At 49.5% G+C, this 25,380-nt stretch overlaps 1 protein-coding gene across 1 annotated transcript in view; it reads right to left on the bottom strand.

The window, feature by feature from the left end:
- Positions 1-600: 600 nt before the first annotated feature.
- AHNAK2 (AHNAK nucleoprotein 2) overlaps positions 601-25,380 on the bottom strand; it is a 69,628-nt gene continuing 44,848 nt past the window's right edge. Inside the window, exons 5-10 of the mRNA XM_009903811.2 lie at positions 23,196-23,272; positions 22,332-22,421; positions 21,525-21,581; positions 20,842-20,983; positions 19,395-19,576; positions 601-18,685 (exon numbers count right to left, since the gene is read on the bottom strand). Coding sequence (XP_009902113.2) covers positions 1,085-18,685; positions 19,395-19,576; positions 20,842-20,983; positions 21,525-21,581; positions 22,332-22,421; positions 23,196-23,272 — 18,149 coding nt within the window. The 3' untranslated portion in view covers positions 601-1,084. The remainder of the gene's footprint in view (positions 18,686-19,394; positions 19,577-20,841; positions 20,984-21,524; positions 21,582-22,331; positions 22,422-23,195; positions 23,273-25,380) is intronic.

The following is a 25,380-nucleotide window of genomic DNA, read 5'->3' as shown; positions in this document are numbered from 1 at the left end:
GTTTAAGTTGGGATTTTCAGAATCAGAAAGTGCCAACAGCACTGTCAGTAACTCATGATACTCTAGTTATTATTCATATGGTGAGTTTATTGTGAATTAAGAATACAGGCAATGTTTTAATGATACATGTGAAGGCTGTCACATATGTACTCTGGTTTTCGTTATGCTCTTGAGAGAGGCATTAATATAAACAAAGAAGCAAATAATTATGTACATCTCCTTTCCCAGAAAAAATTTGAAACCATCCCTCCAGTGTGGCAAATCATTCTGTGCATTTAACTATCCAGTAAATATATACATTGAAATTAATTTACCCACATTTAACAATCATTCATCAGCACATTTTATTTTTATATCTTAAAAACATGAATTAGTTACATGGTTTTTGGTCTTAAATTTATTCTCTTGGGTTTTTAAAAATTCTTTTAAGGCTAAATATGGCCCACCACAACAATAAAAAGATGTAAAGAGAGGAAGAGGTAAAGCATTACTAGTATATAGGGTTTATTTTGCATTTTAAAATGCTCGTGGAATATACATATTACCTCAGCTGAAATGAAGAAAAATATTGTAAAAACAAACAACCAAACAACCAAACAAAAACCAAACAAAAACCAAAACAACCCAACCAAACAAAAATAGGTCAGAAAGGTCCAAAATCTAAAAAGGTTAAGTATAGTTCTCGTAGTGCTAGGCTATACTCCATTCTGGAAATAATGTATAAACATAATCAGTATGTTTCTCAGAAGCCTATTTGACAAGACTTTTTGCTATCATCAAGGCTTCCAGTGGTTTACTTTCACGGTTCAGATGCCTTTTCAGAATTTGTTGAACTACAGGCTCCTCTGTAGTTATAGTAATTGTTGCCTCCAGGATAGATTTGAAGAAATTGGTATTTTTATTAGTGCACTATGTAGCACATCCAGGTACTTGAAAATTTAAATGTGTTACATTCTGTTCAGCTGCTTTCATGAATATCAGCTTTGAGTTTTGTGTAATTTTCAGTTACTAGAAAACTAATAAAACATTCTTTTCTGTACATCTAGGTTATTTATTTTCATTGAGGGATGAGAAAAGACAACGTTCATTTGGCTGGTAATCCAGGAATATTAGATTGACTATCTTTTTCTTCCTCCAACAAGATTAGTTCAGTTCTTGCTGAAGATGTCACGATAGTTCGAGAAACTGGAATGCTAGATGAAGCCCCATCAGTTTCAATGCTTTTGCTCTCTGTTATTTCTTTAGGTGATAAGCTTTCTTGAGCATCAAAAAATACATCAGGTTTATCTGATGGGCTATCTTCATCTGAGATTCTTCCTTCTTTGTGATCCACCTCTTCCCTGTCAGCAGTCTTGGCTTTTTTGGTAGGAGATGAGAAACCAAGCTTGGGAAACCTAAACCACCCAGTTTTTTCAGCTGGCTTAGAAGAATCATTATCTGGCATGTCAGCAGGTTTCACATTTTCTGGAACTGATTTTTTCACTTCTGTTTTTGAATTTACGCTTGTTTCATCACTAGAAGATGAGAAGCCAATACTTGGAAGCCAAAATTTGAATCTTCCAGGAGATCTTTTACTATCAGTCTTTTCTTTTTCATCAGTTATGTCTTTTTCTTCATCTTCTAGTGCTTCAGCTACATCCTCACCTTTAGAGAAAGGAGATGCAGTTACTCCCTCTGGTACCTTAGGAAGACTCTCTTCAACTTTACTGGAAAGCTTTACTTCAACATCAAATTCCTTTAACTTTGGCAAGCTTACTTCTCCACTAAATTCTTTAGCCTCAGTGTGTGGTTTGTCAGATAGTTTAGGCTCAGCACTGCCAGTCTGTGCTGCTACTCCAAAGTTTTCATCAGCACATATAGGCTTGCTCACTGTTAAATCTTCTGTTGGAGATGGCTGCTGGACTAGCACTTCTAAGTTGCTATGTGACTCAGGCAATTTTGCCTTGATCAATGAGAACCCCAAAGTAGCAGTTTTGACTTCTGATGAGAGAACCTCTGATTCTTTCAATATTTCAGTAGTGTAAATTTCACACCTCTCAATAGCAACATGTTCAGGTTCTACTTTCTCACTTATTTCTTGGCCCTCTACATATGACCAGTGAATGTCTTGCCTTGCATTTGTAGTCACCTGTGCTGTTTTGATGTCAGGTTCAGTCAATGTTAGAATTTTGCTTTTTGCTTTCTGAATACCACCCTCCAGAACCTCTAGTGTTTCTTCAGGGATAGCAGAGGTTGCTTGCAGTTTTACTACTTCAATGTCAGCACTAGATCCCTTTGGATCTGTTACCACTTTTGACACTGAAATATCAGCTTCAGTTGGGAGGGCTTTGAAAGTGAATTTTGGTATTTTTAGTTTGGGAATATTTATGTTTACATCTGGGCCATCTTGTGATTTGTCCAGTGTTTCCGCTGTTATTCTGGCAGATGCTTCCATGTGATCTAGGGATGGACTTCTCAGGCTGATGGATCCTTCTAACTTTTGAAACTGCGTTTCTGCTGTGCCTATTTGAGTCTTAGATACTGAATCAGCTTCTAAATTTTGCAAATTTGTATCATCTTCTAAATCCTTCACTTCTGAATGCAACACCCCAAACGTTGGAATCTTAAACTTGTATGTTTTAATTTTACTTCTTTCTGCTTTATCTTCAACTTGCACTTTCACACTTGCAGACTTGTCCCTTTCAACACTTTTCACTTGAAATTTCTTTTCAGGATCTACTCTAGCCATTTTAACATCCATCTTCACTCCTGAAACTTCTACCTTTACAACTTCCATCTTAGCTGTAACAAAACCACCATCTTCTGATCCTTTCATTGTAGACCATTCACTCGCAGGCATTTTTAACTGGCTTCCTTCACTGTCTTCTGCTATAATTTTCATCTCACCCTTTACCTTTCCTTTTCTAATTACTGCCTCTTGATTTTGAATATCCAGCTTTCCTTTTGGAAGACTAGAATCTATTTTCTCCTCTGTGGCATCCAGAGTAATTTCACCTGATGACAGTTTACGTCTTACTCCTGAAGTCTCTGACTTAGTAGAACATTCTATCTTTGGGACTTCTGTATACTGTGATTTGACTTTATGCTCTTGAAGAGTCAGAGTACACAGAGGAAACCTATTTGTTAAACTGTCGTCTTTGTGAATTTCTGAGGCACTTAGGTATGATTTAGACAATTCTGCTGAAGACACTGTGAATTCTGAAGTATGCTTTTTTTGTCCTTCAGCATCATGCTTAACTACTTCTGCATAAGTTTCAGGCTTTGCAATATTCACTATATCTGTTCTTTCTGTGGATACAGAAATACCACTTTTCACCACTGATGAGCTAACATTGGAACTCTTCACAGAATCTGATTTTGGAATCTCTTGTTTTTCAATAGTAATTTCAGCAACTGTACGTGGTAAGGTTTTCTCAGGAATACTTGTTTCAGTTTGAACTTTGGCAGAAGGAATGCCTAGCTGAGCTTTTACTGTACTTCTTTCAATATCAACATCACTTTTTTTTTCCTTTGAGGATGTCCTGCCAAATGCAGGTATTCTGAATTTTGGCATTTTAAACCATCCCTGATGTTCTTCAGTCTGAAATTCTTCAGCTTTTATTTCATGTTCTTCTTTTAATACAATTTCTTTCTCCTCAAGGCTCTCAATAACTCCCTCTGTCACTGGTTTAGACACTGATTGGGAGCTTACATCTACCTCTGAAGCTTCAATGCCAGCTGTCAGAAACTGGGGTGCTTTTATCTTGCAAGTACCTACTCCAGAATCTGACACATCAGATGTGAGTTCTGGTGCTGGAACTCCCACAGTAATATTGGCAACTTCATTTGTCATTTTCAGCTGGGGAAACTCAGCTTCTGGTTTTGGAGACCTGATCTCTGTCTCTGGGCCTTTCCCTTTTGTTAGGGAGATTCCAAACTTTGGCTTCTGGAATTTGGGCATTTTAATCTTTCCTTCAGGACCTTCCAATTTATTCTTTTTTCCATCCACAACTAATGAGCTTTCTGTTACTATTTCAGGGCTTCTCAATTCACCCACAGCTTCTCCTTTGGGGAACTTCATACCTGTTTTTTGAATGGTATCTTCATCGGTAGAACTTGATTTTAGGACAACAGCCTGTTGAAAACTTGCCTCTGAGGGAGGCTGAGAAGCATCAATCTGTGCTGAGCTGACTCCCATTTCATTTTGAGGGGCTCCAGTTTCTATTTTGGAAAACTCCAGACTGGGGATCTTAACATCAGCAAGTTTTATGCTTATTTGTGCCCCTTCCTCTGTCCTTACAGAATGACTTCTTTCTATATCAGGTATCTGTATTGAATCACCACTCTCTTTTTCTGTTTTAGGAGTAGTAGCATCAGCTTCAACTTTTGGTGAATAACTCTGAGATTTGGGAACCTTGATCTTGGAGAGAGAAATTTTAGGCATGGCAAACTGAGTTTTTTTTATTGGACTTTTTTGTTCAACTTTTCCTGCAGATACTTCCAGATCAAGGGATGGCCTGGTACCTTTATCATCAGTTGCAGCTCCTTTCACTTCTACATCTGCTGTGCTTGACATTATGGCAAGTTTATGATCTTCTAAAGTTGCTCCAGAATCTGGTTTAACACTTGATTCCTTCTTTGGTGACCAACTGAAGGATGGAAGTTTGAATTTTGGCATTTTGAAATGTCCTTCTTTCTCTTCTCCATCTCCATCTTGCTTTGTTTCCCCTTTGATTTTTAGTGAGGCATCTGAATCCTGAATATCACTGTCTGGTTTTAGAATAGAAATATCATCTGATGGGATGTGTACATCGGGCTCTGGTGCTATTTCATCAGCTTTGGTCATTTTGACTTTAGAGCTGTCAGTTTCTGTTCTTGCACCACATTCCACCTCCAAATTTGGTGCCTCAACAGCAATGTCAGCTATATCTACCATTGCTTTTAGCTGGGGAAACTTGACTTCTGATTTGGATTGTCTGACCTCCTTTTCTGACCCTTTCCCTTTAAAATGTGTAATTCCAAACTTTGGCATTTGGAATTTAGACATTTTTGTTTTCCCTTCAGGACCTTCAATTTTTATTTCTACATCACCCAGAGGAATTTCACTTGATGTTTTTTCAGCACTTGTTAATTCTGCTTCTCTGTATTCAGATAAACTAGACACAGTGGGTTCTTCAATATGTACTTCAGCTTCAGGCAGAGCAATAGCTGCTTTCTTTGGTGACCAACTTAATGAAGGTAATTTGAATTTTGATGTTTTAAATTTGTTTTCCTTCTCCTCAGTATGCATCTCTCCTGAGACTACTTCCTGTTCTGCCTTGCACTCTGGGTCACAGCTTCCCAATTCTAATTTTGGCATCACAACTTCCATTGATGGGAGACTAACATCCAACTTTGATGCATCTGAAAAAACTTCAGTTGAAGGCTTCTGAATCGTTACATCAAATTTGGCATCAGAGATTTGAGTTGGTTTATAAGTCATATCAGATGTTACCTTTCCCTTGTAAACTTCCCTCTCCAATTGGCAAACAACATCACTTTCTGATTGTTTTCCCTTAGACCAAGAAAAGCCAAATTTTGGTTTTCGGAATTTAGGGATTTTAACTGTAACCTCTGAGTCACTGAGACATGTTTCAGAAATGGATGTTTTCCCTTCCAGCTTCAGATTATCTTGGTCCAAAGAATCATGATGCTTTAAAATTGCAGCATCTGTTATGGAAAGATTCGCATCAGAAAGAGACAATATTTTTGATTCAGATTCTTCTAGATTAATTTGATATTTAGTAAGAGTAATATCCACGTTAGACAATGGGGAATCCTGTGCAATTTTAGAGGAACCAAAGGCACTTTTGGAGAAACCCAAGCTAGGAATTCTGAATTCCATACTTTTAGAGATATGATCTCCTTTAGTATCAGGGATAACACTGCCTGAAAGAATGGAAGGAGTTTCCTCCGTTACAAGATAGCAGTGTGTTTCTGACAATGAAAAATCAGGTAAATCTGGCTTAGAAGTTTGAGAAAAGGAAACCTTAGGCATTCTAAAGTAAGATACATTACCTTTAGCTATATCACAACCTTTTTCAGTGGATGAATGTGCCGCAAATTCAAAAGCAGGTGAATGGATCTCGGCCCCGGGCAGGGTCACGTCGACTTCGGCGCTTCCCGAGGCCACCGTCACCTGGGGCTCCTTGAGGCTGACGTCCGCATCGGCAGAGCCCTTGGCCTCTCTGCTGCTGGACCAGCCGAAGGAAGGCATGCCGAACTTGGGCATCTTGAACTTGCCGTCCTTGGTCTTGCCCGGTTCCTTCTCCGGGGTCTTTGCTTCCCCTTCCAGGCTGAGGGTCGCCTCGGGGGCCTGCAGGTCGACGCTGGCCTTCGGAAGGCTGACGTCGACGGATGGGAGGCTGATGTCCACCTTGGGAGCTTTGATGTCAGCTTTGGGCATTTTGAGGGACGGCTTCTCGAGCTTCCAGCCGTCCCCGTCGGCTTTGAGGCCCAGGGCGGGGCCCTCGCCTGTGGCCGTCACGGTGGCAGAGGGGAGGTCGACCTCTACGGTGGGCAGGCTGCCCTCGCCTTCTGGCCCTTCCGCCTTGGGGAGCGACACTCCGAATTTGGGCTTGTCGAACTTGGGCATCTTAAGCTTCCCTTTCAGGCCTGTGGCTTCCAGCTTGGCCCCGTCGAGTGAGGCTTCTGCAGAGGCGGCTTTGAGGTCTGTCTCTGGTGCCTGGAGTTCGAGGGAGGCTTCGACGGAGGGCAGCTTGACGTCGGGGGCCGTGATGCCGATGTCGCCGGTCCCGGCCTTGAGGTCTGCCTCTGGGAGGCTGGCGTCGACTTTGGGCAGGCTGACGTCTGCGTCCAGTTTGGGAGCCTTGACGGTGGGTTTGGAGAAGACCACGCTGGGCACCTTGACTTTCGGCATGTGTAGCTTCATGCCGCCGCCCTCAACTTTGCCGGCAGCCACCTCCAGGCCGCCTTCGACGTCGGGCGCCTGCAGGGCGACTTCCCCTTCCTGGACTTCGGCCTGGGCCTTGGGCGCCGAGCCCTCGGCCTTTGGCAGGCTGACCTGCACGTGGGGAGCTTTGACTTTGGGCAGCTTGACGCTGGGCATCTTGAATCGGCCTTTCTCTCCGTCTGCTCCGGCGGCCGTCTCAACGGTCACCTCCACGCCGGGCGCTTGGATCTCGGCCCCGGGCAGGGTCACGTCGACTTCGGCGCTTCCCGAGGCCACCGTCACCTGGGGCTCCTTGAGGCTGACGTCCGCATCGGCAGAGCCCTTGGCCTCTCTGCTGCTGGACCAGCCGAAGGAAGGCATGCCGAACTTGGGCATCTTGAACTTGCCGTCCTTGGTCTTGCCCGGTTCCTTCTCCGGGGTCTTTGCTTCCCCTTCCAGGCTGAGGGTCGCCTCGGGGGCCTGCAGGTCGACGCTGGCCTTCGGAAGGCTGACGTCGACGGATGGGAGGCTGATGTCCACCTTGGGAGCTTTGATGTCAGCTTTGGGCATTTTGAGGGACGGCTTCTCGAGCTTCCAGCCGTCCCCGTCGGCTTTGAGGCCCAGGGCGGGGCCCTCGCCTGCGGCCGTCACGGTGGCAGAGGGGAGGTCGACCTCTACGGTGGGCAGGCTGCCCTCGCCTTCTGGCCCTTCCGCCTTGGGGAGCGACACTCCGAATTTGGGCTTGTCGAACTTGGGCATCTTAAGCTTCCCTTTCAGGCCTGTGGCTTCCAGCTTGGCCCCGTCGAGTGAGGCTTCTGCAGAGGCGGCTTTGAGGTCTGTCTCTGGTGCCTGGAGTTCGAGGGAGGCTTCGACGGAGGGCAGCTTGACGTCGGGGGCCGTGATGCCGATGTCGCCGGTCCCGGCCTTGAGGTCTGCCTCTGGGAGGCTGGCGTCGACTTTGGGCAGGCTGACGTCTGCGTCCAGTTTGGGAGCCTTGACGGTGGGTTTGGAGAAGACCACGCTGGGCACCTTGACTTTCGGCATGTGTAGCTTCATGCCGCCGCCCTCAACTTTGCCGGCAGCCACCTCCAGGCCGCCTTCGACGTCGGGCGCCTGCAGGGCGACTTCCCCTTCCTGGACTTCGGCCTGGGCCTTGGGCGCCGAGCCCTCGGCCTTTGGCAGGCTGACCTGCACGTGGGGAGCTTTGACTTTGGGCAGCTTGACGCTGGGCATCTTGAATCGGCCTTTCTCACCGTCTGCTCCGGCGGCCGTCTCAACGGTCACCTCCACGCCGGGCGCTTGGATCTCGGCCCCGGGCAGGGTCACGTCGACTTCGGCGCTTCCCGAGGCCACCGTCACCTGGGGTTCCTTGAGGCTGACGTCCGCATCGGCGGCGGCAGAGCCCTTGGCCTCTCTGCTGCTGGACCAGCCGAAGGAAGGCATGCCGAACTTGGGCATCTTGAACTTGCCGTCCTTGGTCTTGCCCGGTTCCTTCTCCGGGGTCTTTGCTTCCCCTTCCAGGCTGAGGGTCGCCTCGGGGGCCTGCAGGTCGACGCTGGCCTTCGGAAGGCTGACGTCGACGGATGGGAGGCTGATGTCCACCTTGGGAGCTTTGATGTCAGCTTTGGGCATTTTGAGGGACGGCTTCTCGAGCTTCCAGCCGTCCCCGTCGGCTTTGAGGCCCAGGGCGGGGCCCTCGCCTGCGGCCGTCACGGTGGCAGAGGGGAGGTCGACCTCTACGGTGGGCAGGCTGCCCTCGCCTTCTGGCCCTTCCGCCTTGGGGAGCGACACTCCGAATTTGGGCTTGTCGAACTTGGGCATCTTAAGCTTCCCTTTCAGGCCTGTGGCTTCCAGCTTGGCCCCGTCGAATGAGGCTTCTGCAGAGGCGGCTTTGAGGTCTGTCTCTGGTGCCTGGAGTTCGAGGGAGGCTTCGACGGAGGGCAGCTTGACGTCGGGGGCCGTGATGCCGATGTCGCCGGTCCCGGCCTTGAGGTCTGCCTCTGGGAGGCTGGCGTCGACTTTGGGCAGGCTGACGTCTGCGTCCAGTTTGGGAGCCTTGACGGTGGGTTTGGAGAAGACCACGCTGGGCACCTTGACTTTCGGCATGTGTAGCTTCATGCCGCCGCCGCCGCCCTCAACTTTGCCGGCAGCCACCTCCAGGCCGCCTTCGACGTCGGGCGCCTGCAGGGCGACTTCCCCTTCCTGGACTTCGGCCTGGGCCTTCGGCGCCGAGCCCTCGGCCTTTGGCAGGCTGACCTGCACGTGGGGAGCTTTGACTTTGGGCAGCTTGACGCTGGGCATCTTGAATCGGCCTTTCTCTCCGTCTGCTCCGGCGGCCGTCTCAACGGTCACCTCCACGCCGGGCGCTTGGATCTCGGCCCCGGGCAGGGTCACGTCGACTTCGGCGCTTCCCGAGGCCACCGTCACCTGGGGCTCCTTGAGGCTGACGTCCGCATCGGCAGAGCCCTTGGCCTCTCTGCTGCTGGACCAGCCGAAGGAAGGCATGCCGAACTTGGGCATCTTGAACTTGCCGTCCTTGGTCTTGCCCGGTTCCTTCTCCGGGGTCTTTGCTTCCCCTTCCAGGCTGAGGGTCGCCTCGGGGGCCTGCAGGTCGACGCTGGCCTTCGGAAGGCTGACGTCGACGGATGGGAGGCTGATGTCCACCTTGGGAGCTTTGATGTCAGCTTTGGGCATTTTGAGGGACGGCTTCTCGAGCTTCCAGCCGTCCCCGTCGGCTTTGAGGCCCAGGGCGGGGCCCTCGCCTGCGGCCGTCACGGTGGCAGAGGGGAGGTCGACCTCTACGGTGGGCAGGCTGCCCTCGCCTTCTGGCCCTTCCGCCTTGGGGAGCGACACTCCGAATTTGGGCTTGTCGAACTTGGGCATCTTAAGCTTCCCTTTCAGGCCTGTGGCTTCCAGCTTGGCCCCGTCGAGTGAGGCTTCTGCAGAGGCGGCTTTGAGGTCTGTCTCTGGTGCCTGGAGTTCGAGGGAGGCTTCGACGGAGGGCAGCTTGACGTCGGGGGCCGTGATGCCGATGTCGCCGGTCCCGGCCTTGAGGTCTGCCTCTGGGAGGCTGGCGTCGACTTTGGGCAGGCTGACGTCTGCGTCCAGTTTGGGAGCCTTGACGGTGGGTTTGGAGAAGACCACGCTGGGCACCTTGACTTTCGGCATGTGTAGCTTCATGCCGCCGCCGCCGCCCTCAACTTTGCCGGCAGCCACCTCCAGGCCGCCTTCGACGTCGGGCGCCTGCAGGGCGACTTCCCCTTCCTGGACTTCGGCCTGGGCCTTGGGCGCCGAGCCCTCGGCCTTTGGCAGGCTGACCTGCACGTGGGGAGCTTTGACTTTGGGCAGCTTGACGCTGGGCATCTTGAATCGGCCTTTCTCTCCGTCTGCTCCGGCGGCCGTCTCAACGGTCACCTCCACGCCGGGCGCTTGGATCTCGGCCCCGGGCAGGGTCACGTCGACTTCGGCGCTTCCCGAGGCCACCGTCACCTGGGGCTCCTTGAGGCTGACGTCCGCATCGGCAGAGCCCTTGGCCTCTCTGCTGCTGGACCAGCCGAAGGAAGGCATGCCGAACTTGGGCATCTTGAACTTGCCGTCCTTGGTCTTGCCCGGTTCCTTCTCCGGGGTCTTTGCTTCCCCTTCCAGGCTGAGGGTCGCCTCGGGGGCCTGCAGGTCGACGCTGGCCTTCGGAAGGCTGACGTCGACGGATGGGAGGCTGATGTCCACCTTGGGAGCTTTGATGTCAGCTTTGGGCATTTTGAGGGACGGCTTCTCGAGCTTCCAGCCGTCCCCGTCGGCTTTGAGGCCCAGGGCGGGGCCCTCGCCTGCGGCCGTCACGGTGGCAGAGGGGAGGTCGACCTCTACGGTGGGCAGGCTGCCCTCGCCTTCTGGCCCTTCCGCCTTGGGGAGCGACACTCCGAATTTGGGCTTGTCGAACTTGGGCATCTTAAGCTTCCCTTTCAGGCCTGTGGCTTCCAGCTTGGCCCCGTCGAGTGAGGCTTCTGCAGAGGCGGCTTTGAGGTCTGTCTCTGGTGCCTGGAGTTCGAGGGAGGCTTCGACGGAGGGCAGCTTGACGTCGGGGGCCGTGATGCCGATGTCGCCGGTCCCGGCCTTGAGGTCTGCCTCTGGGAGGCTGGCGTCGACTTTGGGCAGGCTGACGTCTGCGTCCAGTTTGGGAGCCTTGACGGTGGGTTTGGAGAAGACCACGCTGGGCACCTTGACTTTCGGCATGTGTAGCTTCATGCCGCCGCCGCCGCCCTCAACTTTGCCGGCAGCCACCTCCAGGCCGCCTTCGACGTCGGGCGCCTGCAGGGCGACTTCCCCTTCCTGGACTTCGGCCTGGGCCTTGGGCGCCGAGCCCTCGGCCTTTGGCAGGCTGACCTGCACGTGGGGAGCTTTGACTTTGGGCAGCTTGACGCTGGGCATCTTGAATCGGCCTTTCTCTCCGTCTGCTCCGGCGGCCGTCTCAACGGTCACCTCCACGCCGGGCGCTTGGATCTCGGCCCCGGGCAGGGTCACGTCGACTTCGGCGCTTCCCGAGGCCACCGTCACCTGGGGTTCCTTGAGGCTGAAGTCCGCATCGGCGGCGGCAGAGCCCTTGGCCTCTCTGCTGCTGGACCAGCCGAAGGAAGGCATGCCGAACTTGGGCATCTTGAACTTGCCGTCCTTGGTCTTGCCCGGTTCCTTCTCCGGGGTCTTTGCTTCCCCTTCCAGGCTGAGGGTCGCCTCGGGGGCCTGCAGGTCGACGCTGGCCTTCGGAAGGCTGACGTCGACGGATGGGAGGCTGATGTCCACCTTGGGAGCTTTGATGTCAGCTTTGGGCATTTTGAGGGACGGCTTCTCGAGCTTCCAGCCGTCCCCGTCGGCTTTGAGGCCCAGGGCGGGGCCCTCGCCTGCGGCCGTCACGGTGGCAGAGGGGAGGTCGACCTCTACGGTGGGCAGGCTGCCCTCGCCTTCTGGCCCTTCCGCCTTGGGGAGCGACACTCCGAATTTGGGCTTGTCGAACTTGGGCATCTTAAGCTTCCCTTTCAGGCCTGTGGCTTCCAGCTTGGCCCCGTCGAGTGAGGCTTCTGCAGAGGCGGCTTTGAGGTCTGTCTCTGGTGCCTGGAGTTCGAGGGAGGCTTCGACGGAGGGCAGCTTGACGTCGGGGGCCGTGATGCCGATGTCGCCGGTCCCGGCCTTGAGGTCTGCCTCTGGGAGGCTGGCGTCGACTTTGGGCAGGCTGACGTCTGCGTCCAGTTTGGGAGCCTTGACGGTGGGTTTGGAGAAGACCACGCTGGGCACCTTGACTTTCGGCATGTGTAGCTTCATGCCGCCGCCGCCGCCCTCAACTTTGCCGGCAGCCACCTCCAGGCCGCCTTCGACGTCGGGCGCCTGCAGGGCGACTTCCCCTTCCTGGACTTCGGCCTGGGCCTTGGGCGCCGAGCCCTCGGCCTTTGGCAGGCTGACCTGCACGTGGGGAGCTTTGACTTTGGGCAGCTTGACGCTGGGCATCTTGAATCGGCCTTTCTCTCCGTCTGCTCCGGCGGCCGTCTCAACGGTCACCTCCACGCCGGGCGCTTGGATCTCGGCCCCGGGCAGGGTCACGTCGACTTCGGCGCTTCCCGAGGCCACCGTCACCTGGGGCTCCTTGAGGCTGACGTCCGCATCGGCAGAGCCCTTGGCCTCTCTGCTGCTGGACCAGCCGAAGGAAGGCATGCCGAACTTGGGCATCTTGAACTTGCCGTCCTTGGTCTTGCCCGGTTCCTTCTCCGGGGTCTTTGCTTCCCCTTCCAGGCTGAGGGTCGCCTCGGGGGCCTGCAGGTCGACGCTGGCCTTCGGAAGGCTGACGTCGACGGATGGGAGGCTGATGTCCACCTTGGGAGCTTTGATGTCAGCTTTGGGCATTTTGAGGGACGGCTTCTCGAGCTTCCAGCCGTCCCCGTCGGCTTTGAGGCCCAGGGCGGGGCCCTCGCCTGCGGCCGTCACGGTGGCAGAGGGGAGGTCGACCTCTACGGTGGGCAGGCTGCCCTCGCCTTCTGGCCCTTCCGCCTTGGGGAGCGACACTCCGAATTTGGGCTTGTCGAACTTGGGCATCTTAAGCTTCCCTTTCAGGCCTGTGGCTTCCAGCTTGGCCCCGTCGAGTGAGGCTTCTGCAGAGGCGGCTTTGAGGTCTGTCTCTGGTGCCTGGAGTTCGAGGGAGGCTTCGACGGAGGGCAGCTTGACGTCGGGGGCCGTGATGCCGATGTCGCCGGTCCCGGCCTTGAGGTCTGCCTCTGGGAGGCTGGCGTCGACTTTGGGCAGGCTGACGTCTGCGTCCAGTTTGGGAGCCTTGACGGTGGGTTTGGAGAAGACCACGCTGGGCACCTTGACTTTCGGCATGTGTAGCTTCATGCCGCCGCCGCCGCCCTCAACTTTGCCGGCAGCCACCTCCAGGCCGCCTTCGACGTCGGGCGCCTGCAGGGCGACTTCCCCTTCCTGGACTTCGGCCTGGGCCTTCGGCGCCGAGCCCTCGGCCTTTGGCAGGCTGACCTGCATGTGGGGAGCTTTGACTTTGGGCAGCTTGACGCTGGGCATCTTGAATCGGCCTTTCTCTCCGTCTGCTCCGGCAGCCGTCTCAACGGTCACCTCCACGCCGGGCGCTTGGATCTCGGCCCCGGGCAGGGTCACGTCGACTTCGGCGCTTCCCGAGGCCACCGTCACCTGGGGTTCCTTGAGGCTGATGTCCGCATCGGCGGCGGCAGAGCCCTTGGCCTCTCTGCTGCTGGACCAGCCGAAGGAAGGCATGCCGAACTTGGGCATCTTGAACTTGCCGTCCTTGGTCTTGCCAGGTTCTTTCTCCAGGGTCTTTGCTTCCCCTTCCAGGCTGAGGGTCGCCTCGGGGGCCTGCAGGTCGACGCTGGCCTTCGGAAGGCTGACGTCGACGGATGGGAGGCTGATGTCCACCTTGGGAGCTTTGATGTCAGCTTTGGGCATTTTGAGGGACGGCTTCTCGAGCTTCCAGCCGTCCCCGTCGGCTTTGAGGCCCAGGGCGGGGCTCTCGCCTGCGGCCGTCACGGTGGCAGAGGGGAGGTCGACCTCTACGGTGGGCAGGCTGCCCTCGCCTTCTGGCCCTTCCGCCTTGGGGAGCGACACTCCGAATTTGGGCTTGTCGAACTTGGGCATCTTAAGCTTCCCTTTCAGGCCTGTGGCTTCCAGCTTGGCCCCGTCGAGTGAGGCTTCTGCAGAGGCGGCTTTGAGGTCTGTCTCTGGTGCCTGGAGTTCGAGGGAGGCTTCGACGGAGGGCAGCTTGACGTCGGGGGCCGTGATGCCGATGTCGCCGGTCCCGGCCTTGAGGTCGGCCTCTGGGAGGCTGGCGTCGACTTTGGGCAGGCTGACGTCTGCGTCCAGTTTGGGAGCCTTGACGGTGGGTTTGGAGAAGACCACGCTGGGCACCTTGACTTTCGGCATGTGTAGCTTCATGCCGCCGCCCTCAACTTTGCCGGCAGCCACCTCCAGGCCGCCTTCGACGTCGGGCGCCTGCAGGGCGTCTTCCCCTTCCTGGACTTCGGCCTGGGCCTTGGGCGCCGAGCCCTCGGCCTTTGGCAGGCTGACCTGCACGTGGGGAGCTTTGACTTTGGGCAGCTTGACGCTGGGCATCTTGAATCGGCCTTTCTCTCCGTCTGCTCCGGCGGCCGTCTCAACGGTCACCTCCACGCCGGGCGCTTGGATCTCGGCCCCGGGCAGGGTCACGTCGACTTCGGCGCTTCCCGAGGCCACCGTCACCTGGGGTTCCTTGAGGCTGACGTCCGCATCGGCGGCGGCAGAGCCCTTGGCCTCTCTGCTGCTGGACCAGCCGAAGGAAGGCATGCCGAACTTGGGCATCTTGAACTTGCCGTCCTTGGTCTTGCCCGGTTCCTTCTCCGGGGTCTTTGCTTCCCCTTCCAGGCTGAGGGTCGCCTCGGGGGCCTGCAGGTCGACGCTGGCCTTCGGAAGGCTGACGTCGACGGATGGGAGGCTGATGTCCACCTTGGGAGCTTTGATGTCAGCTTTGGGCATTTTGAGGGACGGCTTCTCGAGCTTCCAGCCGTCCCCGTCGGCTTTGAGGCCCAGGGCGGGGCCCTCGCCTGCGGCCGTCACGGTGGCAGAGGGGAGGTCGACCTCTACGGTGGGCAGGCTGCCCTCGCCTTCTGGCCCTTCCGCCTTGGGGAGCGACACTCCGAATTTGGGCTTGTCGAACTTGGGCATCTTAAGCTTCCCTTTCAGGCCTGTGGCTTCCAGCTTGGCCCCGTCGAGTGAGGCTTCTGCAGAGGCGGCTTTGAGGTCTGTCTCTGGTGCCTGGAGTTCGAGGGAGGCTTCGACGGAGGGCAGCTTGACGTCGGGGGCCGTGATGCCGATGTCGCCGGTCCCGGCCTTGAGGTCTGCCTCTGGGAGGCTGGCGTCGACTTTGGGCAGGCTGACGTCTGCGTCCAGTTTGGGAGCCTTGACGGTGGGTTTGGAGAAGACCACGCTGGGCACCTTGACTTTCGGCATGTGTAGCTTCATGCCGCCGCCGCCGCCCTCAACTTTGCCGGCAGCCACCTCCAGGCCGCCTTCGACGTCGGGCGCCTGCAGGGCGACTTCCCCTTCCTGGACTTCGGCCTGGGCCTTGGGCGCCGAGCCCTCGGCCTTTGGCAGGCTGACCTGCACGTGGGGAGCTTTGACTTTGGGCAGCTTGACGCTGGGCATCTTGAATCGGCCTTTCTCTCCGTCTGCTCCGGCGGCCGTCTCAACGGTCACCTCCACGCCGGGCGCTTGGATCTCGGCCCCGGGCAGGGTCACGTCGACTTCGGCGCTTCCCGAGGCCACCGTCACCTGGGGCTCCTTGAGGCTGACGTCCGCATCGGCAGAGCCCTTGGCCTCTCTGCTGCTGGACCAGCCGAAGGAAGGCATGCCGAACTTGGGCATCTTGAACTTGCCGTCCTTGGTCTTGCCCGGTTCCTTCTCCGGGGTCTTTGCTTCCCCTTCCAGGCTGAGGGTCGCCTCGGGGGCCTGCAGGTCGACGCTGGCCTTCGGAAGGCTGACGTCGACGGATGGGAGGCTGATGTCCACCTTGGGAGCTTTGATGTCAGCTTTGGGCATTTTGAGGGACGGCTTCTCGAGCTTCCAGCCGTCCCCGTCGGCTTTGAGGCCCAGGGCGGGGCCCTCGCCTGCGGCCGTCACGGTGGCAGAGGGGAGGTCGACCTCTACGGTGGGCAGGCTGCCCTCGCCTTCTGGCCCTTCCGCCTTGGGGAGCGACACTCCGAATTTGGGCTTGTCGAACTTGGGCATCTTAAGCTTCCCTTTCAGGCCTGTGGCTTCCAGCTTGGCCCCGTCGAGTGAGGCTTCTGCAGAGGCGGCTTTGAGGTCTGTCTCTGGTGCCTGGAGTTCGAGGGAGGCTTCGACGGAGGGCAGCTTGACGTCGGGGGCCGTGATGCCGATGTCGCCGGTCCCGGCCTTGAGGTCTGCCTCTGGGAGGCTGGCGTCGACTTTGGGCAGGCTGACGTCTGCGTCCAGTTTGGGAGCCTTGACGGTGGGTTTGGAGAAGACCACGCTGGGCACCTTGACTTTCGGCATGTGTAGCTTCATGCCGCCGCCGCCGCCCTCAACTTTGCCGGCAGCCACCTCCAGGCCGCCTTCGACGTCGGGCGCCTGCAGGGCGACTTCCCCTTCCTGGACTTCGGCCTGGGCCTTGGGCGCCGAGCCCTCGGCCTTTGGCAGGCTGACCTGCACGTGGGGAGCTTTGACTTTGGGCAGCTTGACGCTGGGCATCTTGAATCGGCCTTTCTCTCCGTCTGCTCCGGCGGCCGTCTCAACGGTCACCTCCACGCTGGGCGCTTGGATCTCGGCCCCGGGCAGGGTCACGTCGACTTCGGCGCTTCCCGAGGCCACCGTCACCTGGGGCTCCTTGAGGCTGACGTCCGCATCGGCAGAGCCCTTGGCCTCTCTGCTGCTGGACCAGCCGAAGGAAGGCATGCCGAACTTGGGCATCTTGAACTTGCCGTCCTTGGTCTTACCCTGTTCCTTCTCCATTATCATTGGCTCTTCTTCAAGGATTACACTGTTCTCAGGGGCATGCGTGGTGATTTCCACCTTGGGATCTTTTATGCTTACTTCTATATTTTGTGATTGTTCTGAATCCCCTGGTTCCATACTGATTTTTCCTGTTTTTATTTTAATATCTGGTTTTGTGATTAATATTCTTTCTTCCATCTCTTCTAAATTACTATGTGATGAAATAGGTTTTTCATTCAAGTTTTTTTGACTTGGTGTCTGTTCTACTGTGCTTTTTTTGAGATCTTTTTCATTTATTTTTTGTTTGGAGATCCTTACTTCCGTTTCAGTTCCCGTAATCTTCACTTCTTCTATTGGTATAGTCCTGTCTGGTTTTGTGTCTTCTTCTGTGCATTGCGTTGTTCCTTCCTTATCACTTTTCTGACCCTCAATATGTCCTGTCCCATCCTTAGCCCAGGTAAATGTGGGTAATTTAAACTTTGGCAGTCTGAATTTGCTTTCTTTTCCCTCTATATCTTTTTCCCCTGTCTTCACTGCTGTGAACTTTTCATCCCTTGTGATTATGCCATCTTCTGTATGTCCCTTTTTTACAGTCTCTAGCAATCCAGCTGTACTTTCTTCAGTTTGTAATTTTGTGTCAGCTTTGTGTGGTTTGAGTGATGGCATTTGTATTTTCCAAGTAGATATTTCTGTTTGTGCAGCAGGCATTTGAGGTTTCACATTCAAATCTTTGCCATTCTCTGAACTTGTATCAGCAGTTTTTTCCGGTGCTGAATGGGGAACATCACTTTCTGGTTTGGCGTTTTCAGCCTCGTACTCCTTTTTCTTGGACATTGAAATTCCGAATTTTGGTTTTTGAATTGTTAGTATTTGTGTGTCACCTGCTTGTTTCTTTCCTTTTTCCAGTGTGTCAGATGTTGTGTGTAATTCTGCTTTAGCAGTACCTATTTCTAAATCTCTTTGTTCTATAGGTTCTTGTGATGTGTGACCCATCACGTGTATGTTAATACCACTTCCTCCTTCTGTCCCTTTCTGTTTCTTTTTTCGGGATTTTGATGAACCTGGCAACGTTTGTTTAGTTGGACTGTCTTTCAGTTCAGCTGTTTCTAAACTGGGCTTTGGTATCTGTGTTTTTATAGCTGGCTCTTCAGATAAGGTAAATTTTGATGTTGGTTCCTTGTCTGTTTTAATGCTTATTTCAACTTCAGGGCATTTTTTGGCATGAGATATAATGACATTTTTCATATCTTTGATGTCTTTTGTTAAGGTTTCATGTGTCTCTCCTGTTGTAATTTCATAAGCAGGAGATATGGTGTATTCAACAGTTAGGATTTCAGGATTTTCCAGGCTGATATCTTCTTTGTCTATTTTTTCTTTTTCAGATAACAGTGTAGTTTTTATTTCTTTTTTTTGCTTGTCTTGTGGTTCTGGTTTGGATCTGTGCATTTTGAATCCAATGTTAGGGAACTTCAGTTTCTTATGGCTTCTCTTCTTTCCTTTGATATGGACCTCTTGTTGAAATTGTGACTCTGTGTCTGTGCTTGTAGGGGAAATATCCTGCATAGCAGATTCATATGCATCAGATGTACTATGAGATCTTCTGTGACCCAGGATCTTTTTATTTTTAATTGACTGGAACTTTGGCCATGATAATCTGTCTTTTTTAGGTCTCTTGCTTCTTCCTACCCTTTGGCTTACAATTAATGTTTCCCTGTCCTCTTCTGAAATGGCTTTTCCTGCAATATGCAGTGTTTCCTCAGGAATTCTCTCACTGAGTTCTCTTTCCTGAAAGAAGAAATAGTAGTCAGAAGATAAAATGTAAATGAAATATGGATGCCACACAAAATAAATGCATAACATAAATTATGCAGAAAGCTGTGCTTTTTATTCACAGTATCTAGTTCTTATATACACCATTTTCAGGAATTTTTATATCATTCAGGCAGAAATTACATGAATCTAACAAATTAATATGATGGTAATGTGTGGTTTTCTGAAGGTTTACATTCTTCACAAGGCATTGCAGTAAATAGAGATTTCTATACATCTTTCTCTCTGTGCACATATATAAATAATACTTAGAAAAAGAATTTTACATCTGATGTATACCTATGAGCAGATCATTTCTATGGAGATATTGATGATTAAACTTTAAGAGACAATTTAATTGATAAGGTTTTCAGAAAAATGTTTACTGGTATTTTAAATTTTTGGAAAAAGCTGAATATAAACCAAAAATAATGCTGCATCACAAGGTAATTCATTTCTTCCCTAACACAAGATTGAAGCTTTACCCAAAATCTATGGTCTTTTCCAAGATATTAAAAACCTGCAAGTATTTATGTGATTTCTTTCCTCTCATGGACATTCTGGCTAGTAAATTTAAACACAAGCCCAAGCATTGAGGAGACATAAGAGTGTGTTTTAAGGTCTGTTTCCACACTGCACATTTCTACAGCATTATCCAAACTTTGTAAACTAATGAAATATCTACCTGGCTTATTCTTTCCCTTTTGTACTGGGCTGCAGATTGAATGTCTTCTGGCTCTTCTTTACTAGCAATTTTTCTTTTGAGGCTGAACTGGACTCTGTATGGCTCGGAATATTGGAGAATCTTGAGTGCATCTTCATATTTGATATTATCAAAAAATATTGTAGCACTTAGAAGCTGATCACCTGCAAATAGAATCAGATATATTTTTAATTAGTTTGGGTTTTCTTGCAGTTTTAAAAATTCTATTGAATTAGTGCCCACAACAACCACAATGACAAATTAATCACATCCTGTTTATTTAAAATATGAAATTATGTTAATGTAATAGAATCATAGAACAATTAACACTAAATCTGGAGATCATCTGGTTGAACTGCTCTGCTCAGAAAAGGGGTTCAGCTACAGCCACTTATTCAGGCCTATGTGCAGGTGGGTTTTGAACACTTCAAAGGATGGTGACTCCACAACCTCTGGAAATGCTGTTCCAGTGTATGACCATCATAATAGTAAAAAAAAACTTCTTCATTTTTTCGTTATTTATACTTTAGAGCCGTTTGAGGCTGTGCCTTTAAGGAAGGGGCACATTGCCTAAATGTTTAAAAAAATATTTTGTATTCTAAACGAATTTCATTGGCTAATTAAGGGGGGAGGTGATGGTCTTGGACCCAGGGGAGCTGGGACTTTCTCTCAGTCTTCCTTTATCCGCTCTCCCTTTCGGCTGGACGACTTCTGGGCTTCTTGCCAGCTAATAGATAAGAGATACTAACTCCTGTACTAGGCCTCTTTTTTTTTTCCTGCCCTGCTAACCACCCTTGTCTCTTTTTCTACCTCTTTGCGGGGAGAAGGGAGGTAGGGGGATGAAGGGGGCACAGGGGGAAGCCCCCTCTGTCGGGGGTCTGGTTTCTGGTTGAGTTCATTTGCTGTATATTCCTGTATATATTGTAAAATACCTGTATTTGTGGTGTCACATATAATCTGCTTCCTATATATGCTTGTAAATATATAGTCTGCTTTTTCTCCGACTGGGTTTAGCCGTGGCTTCTTACTCAGTGGGGGAGGGAAAGCTGAGCCTTTCATTTCAACCCACCACAGTTACTTATTTTGGCATACTATTTTGGGAAAGAATCAATGTAGTATTATGAGCTGACTTTTTTTCTTTTTGGTTGTGTATATACAACTAACTTAGCACTGTTTCCCTGAAAATTAGATCATTTTTTAAAAATCGTATTAAAACCCAAATCACATTGCATTATTGTTTATGAAGCTGCTCTTTGAAGTTATCAATATGTAAAGCTCAAGTTCATACATAATAGTAGGTGGTTTGGGATCTACTATTTCTGTTACCTAAAGAGATGACAGATCTGCTATATGCACACACAGCTACATACCTAATTATTTCAAGTTTTATTTTAAAAAACAACAAATTAACCAGGAAATCAGGCTGTACCTTCTCTCAGACTAAATATTTTTGAAGCAGGAGACTCTTTAAGTACTTTTTTAATAAATATTCCTTCATTTCCTCCACCCATCACACTAAAACCACTAGCACCGGCTTCCACTTCTGTTTTCAGGGTCACTTCCATTGTCTCCTAGATAGAGAAAAAGATGTGAATTTATAATTTTTATTCATTTCTGTCAAGCTGTTCTACATTATTCTACAATAATAAATTTATGTATTTGCAAGTATATTTTCAGTAGCTCAAAAAATGATCTATAATAGAGAATATACTTTTTTAGTGTGAGTTTGATTCTGTTCTACATCAGAATTAAGCATGTGCTAGATCAGGGCCTCGGGGAAAAGAGATTATAATTTTAAAATATGGAACACATGGAATTTTTTAGGGCTGAAAGTTTGTGTTTTCTGTGATGTTAAGTACCTGAGTCAGAGTCAATCGGCTAGAAAAGTCAGACTTAGGGCTAATGCTATATTGTACTCAGAGAGAGCTGAAGAATGATAAAGAGTTGCAGAAGGACCCCAAACAGAACAAGTAAGTGTTCATGTCTGTGCCACAGCTAGGCAAATTTGTGAAGCTCCTAGTCAGAACAAGTCTAAAGTGATTTTTTGCCCATTTGTCCTTCTGAACATCCGTCAGCCACATATTTAAAATTATGGAGTGCTTTTAGACTGACCTGTGGATTACTCTGTTTTGATTTGCCTGTAGAATATTTTTTATTTTCTTCTTGAAGCTGAAAAATAATTTGCAATTATTTAGTGTTCAGAAGTCATGCTGTTGTAAATTACAACAAAAGTCCTACATTAGCGAAAAACCCCTGGTTTAGATTAAGAACGGAGGCTGACTTTAATAGCAACAGCGCAAAAATTGAGATCTTCAAGTGCAATGTTCAATGTGAATGATTTAACTGTATTGTTCCCAGAAGGAAATTGCATGCTAAGATTTCCCTCATTTACCAAAACGTGTATGAAATAAATATCAGAGACCAATTGTTTTAAGACATTGGGAGCATTTCCGAGTATTACTCATGTAGGACATTTCTCATGCTTTCATCTTTTGACCATACATTTCATATTCATTTATTTGACTTCACCATGAGTTTCAAACTGTTGCCTATCTATCTTAAGTATTAATTAAATCTCTAACTTTGAATAACCAAGAAGTACAGGTAAATTGGAAATATGTGTTAGTGCAATTCAAGACGGTTATAATATTTAATAGAAAAAGGACTGTGATATCTTGACACTGCCACATGTTCTTTAAGGAATGAAGTCAAATGCATTTTTTGCCAAGAAAAGAAAACATGGCCAACAAAAAGTCCAGTAGAATACAAAACCATTTATAAACATGGCCCTGCTTTTGGTGGGGACAAGGAAGAAAATATGACTGCAGTGACATCCTGTTACATGACATAAGTCTCATCTAGCAGTATGAATGAATGAAATTAGTAAAGCCATGTCTGCATGAAAACTCAATGTCTTGCCTTTAAATAGTCGTCCTCTATGGAATATTCATAAACTGGAGAGGATCCTTGTGGCCTTGGACGGATGTCTTCTACTGCTACTTCATTAACCTGTGGAAAAGAAGTGAATAGTGGGAAAGAAACATCCACCAATAAAGTGTGACCCATTTTTTAGGACAGTTTTTCTACTTAGGCATGGCCTTCTTCATTAGTAATGATGGATGTAGAATAATCAGTAACTCTTTCTTTAGGTCAAGAGCAAATACAATTCTCATTTAAGGATGTTACTTGAGAACACAAGAAACAGACTTCTGAAAGATAAATCAATAGTATCCTGATTTTGGTTTTAATTGTGTATTGTATTCATCTATGCCTGAACAGATTGAAAAGACTAACAGATTAATTAGTAATAATTGAAAAGGGCAATAAAAATTATCTCCCTTGCTTTATCTACACACTTAACTTTTACATCCTGCAACTTCAAACTTTATTGCCATCTATAACCAAGTAAACCATAGAAGAGTCCCAGCAGGAATTTCTGCTGACAAGCAGCTGGCATGCTTCCTTTTGGAGTCAAATGATAGGGAACCTAAACCAAGCAAATCCTTAAAGAAAAGTCTCTGTAGTCACAACAGCCACATAATGGTTTGCTAAGTCTTGTTATTAAACTTATGCCAGTGAAACAAGGCAAAGAGATCACTTTACATTGAAGTATCATTCTGTTTTTTGAGCTGGCAGAAGTCCAAGCAGAAATGCAACATTTTTAATGGAGAGAAAAATCATCAGCAATACCTAGCTATAAACAAAATATTTATGATCCCTTTCTAACAAGGTAAATGCCAAACACTTATGTCAAAAAAATCAAACATTTCTAAGAAGACTCACAGAATCTTCATCCTCTGCATCCACATCAGCATCAGCATCTCCTGGAGGCTCAGCCGGTCTCAACTGGTGTCCAGAACCTGAAAGTAGTGTACAGGTTGTTGGTGTCTGCAGGAGTCACACAAAGCGGTCAGCTTGCAAGCCGAAACCCTCCAGAACAGCATGCCCTGGGGATATGCACTGGCTGGCTGCAGAAAGTCCTACTTTCATTTAGATTCCTTATCTCAGATCTCATCAGGCTGATCTTTCCAAAGATAACCAAAATACTTGAATCCAGAAATAAAAGTCATTTGTGAAGGAAAAGAAATCCCAAATTGGAGAAAATTTAGAACTAGAAGTTGGACAGACTTGGGTTTCAATTGCCAAGGGTGGGTTGAGGTGTGTATTGGGCAGAATGGTTAGGATTTTGGCAGCATGTGGCTGTGAGGTGCTCTCTGTGGTAGGAGATCATGGAGTATACTGTGCTCAATGAAACTGCCTGCAGCCTGCTCTATCTGCAATGCTGAACCAGTTGGAGCAGTTTCTGGCACCTCTGTGAATAAATATTTAAGAAAGAGTGGTAAACACTGAGAAAGAGAAACAATACCACTAGAGGAGGAGAAGACGACAGAGAAGACCATACCATGGCAGGAGAGGAGAGATACCAGAACAGAGTAGAAGAAATGCTGCAGCAAAATAGGGTCCCAAGCAGGGGCCAGAGGAAGAAAAGCTACCTGAGCAAAGGCAGAGAGGAGGAGACTTAACTTTGATGGGTGGGTAGCTGGTGAAGGAATCCACCCTGAGGCAATGGAGCATGAAGCAAGGAGGGGAAAAAGAAAAGCAATCACCATCTGCTGCCTCTTGTCTCCTGCAGCAGCCCTCACCTCCTTGCAGGGACTGAGTGTAGCCCACAGTGAGGTGACTGGAGACCACAAACAGAGAAGTGTAACAAGGTGAACTGAGGTTGTTTTATCTATTTTTTATGTATCTAAATCAGTAATTAAAAATTAATTAATTGTCAATAAACTGAAATTCCCCATCTTGTTTCTGACAGAGGTCTAGACAAGAGCAAGAGAGTAAATACCATGAAGCTTTGATAGTCATAAAGACTTTGCTTTCTTGGTTTATAAAAGTATTGAGGGCAGAGAGAGATGAATTGTCTTAAAATGGGCACATAAGAATGAAAACAGCATGAAGACATTGTTTTCAGAGATCAGTCTTAGCCAGTAGAGGACACTGTGACTGAACTATGCATTTCCTGATGCAGACTTTTCTAACATGTGCGCAAGCCCTTGTCCTGATAACTACGTCTGTTTCCTGTCTCCATGCTCCAATTTTTTTCAACCCATCAGGCTGTCTAGCCAGCTTACACCCAGTTCTGCAACTGCCATTGCTATTTGTAGTTTTGCCTCTCCTAAACAGATCCCCTGGTTTAAACATGCACAAACACTAGAGAAGACAACCACAAGCAGAATTATGCCATTCATTCATTGTCTACTTCAGAGGAAAAGTCCTTGGACTGGAACACAAAATTTCTGGATGTGGACATTACATGCTGTGTGTGGAGACAAACTGGCACAACTTGTGCATGGATGAAGTCACTCAAATTCAGGCGATTTAGCCTGGAGAAGAGGAGGCTCAGGGGAGACCTTATTGCTCTCTACAACTACCTGAAGGGTGGTTGTAGCCAGGAAGGGGTTGGTCTCTTCTCCCAGGCAACCTGCACCAGAACAAGAGGACAGTCTCAAGCTGCGCCAGGGGAAGTTTAGGCTCAAGGTAAGGAGAAAATTCTTCACAGAGAGAGTTGTTAGCCATTGGAATGGGCTGCCCAGGGAGGTGGTGGAGTCACCGTCCCTGAAAGTGTTCAAGAGGGAATTGGATGTGTCACTTGGTGCCATGGTTTAGTAGTCATGAGGTCTTGGGTGACAGGTTGGACTTGATGATCTTTGAGATCTTTTCCAACCTTATTAATTCTGTGATTTGCCAGGCTCTTGTTAAAATGGCTGTGATTTTGCTAGCCTTTCTTCACAGTTTTCTGATCTCCTACAATTATTTCCTCCTTGATTTTTTTTTTTTTGGAAGATGAAATTATTCATTACAGGAAGGGTTTTGAAAGAATTATGCCATGTGAGCAGTGATGGACCACTTTGTTAAGATGAATGGAAATAATGTGTTTCCAGTGGGAATATCTCATGTCAGGCTGTGAGCC

The sequence above is a fragment of the Dryobates pubescens genome, chromosome 5, assembly GCF_014839835.1.
Source record: "Dryobates pubescens isolate bDryPub1 chromosome 5, bDryPub1.pri, whole genome shotgun sequence".
NCBI lineage: Eukaryota > Metazoa > Chordata > Aves > Piciformes > Picidae > Dryobates > Dryobates pubescens.
This window is presented reverse-complemented; position numbering and strand designations above follow the sequence as displayed.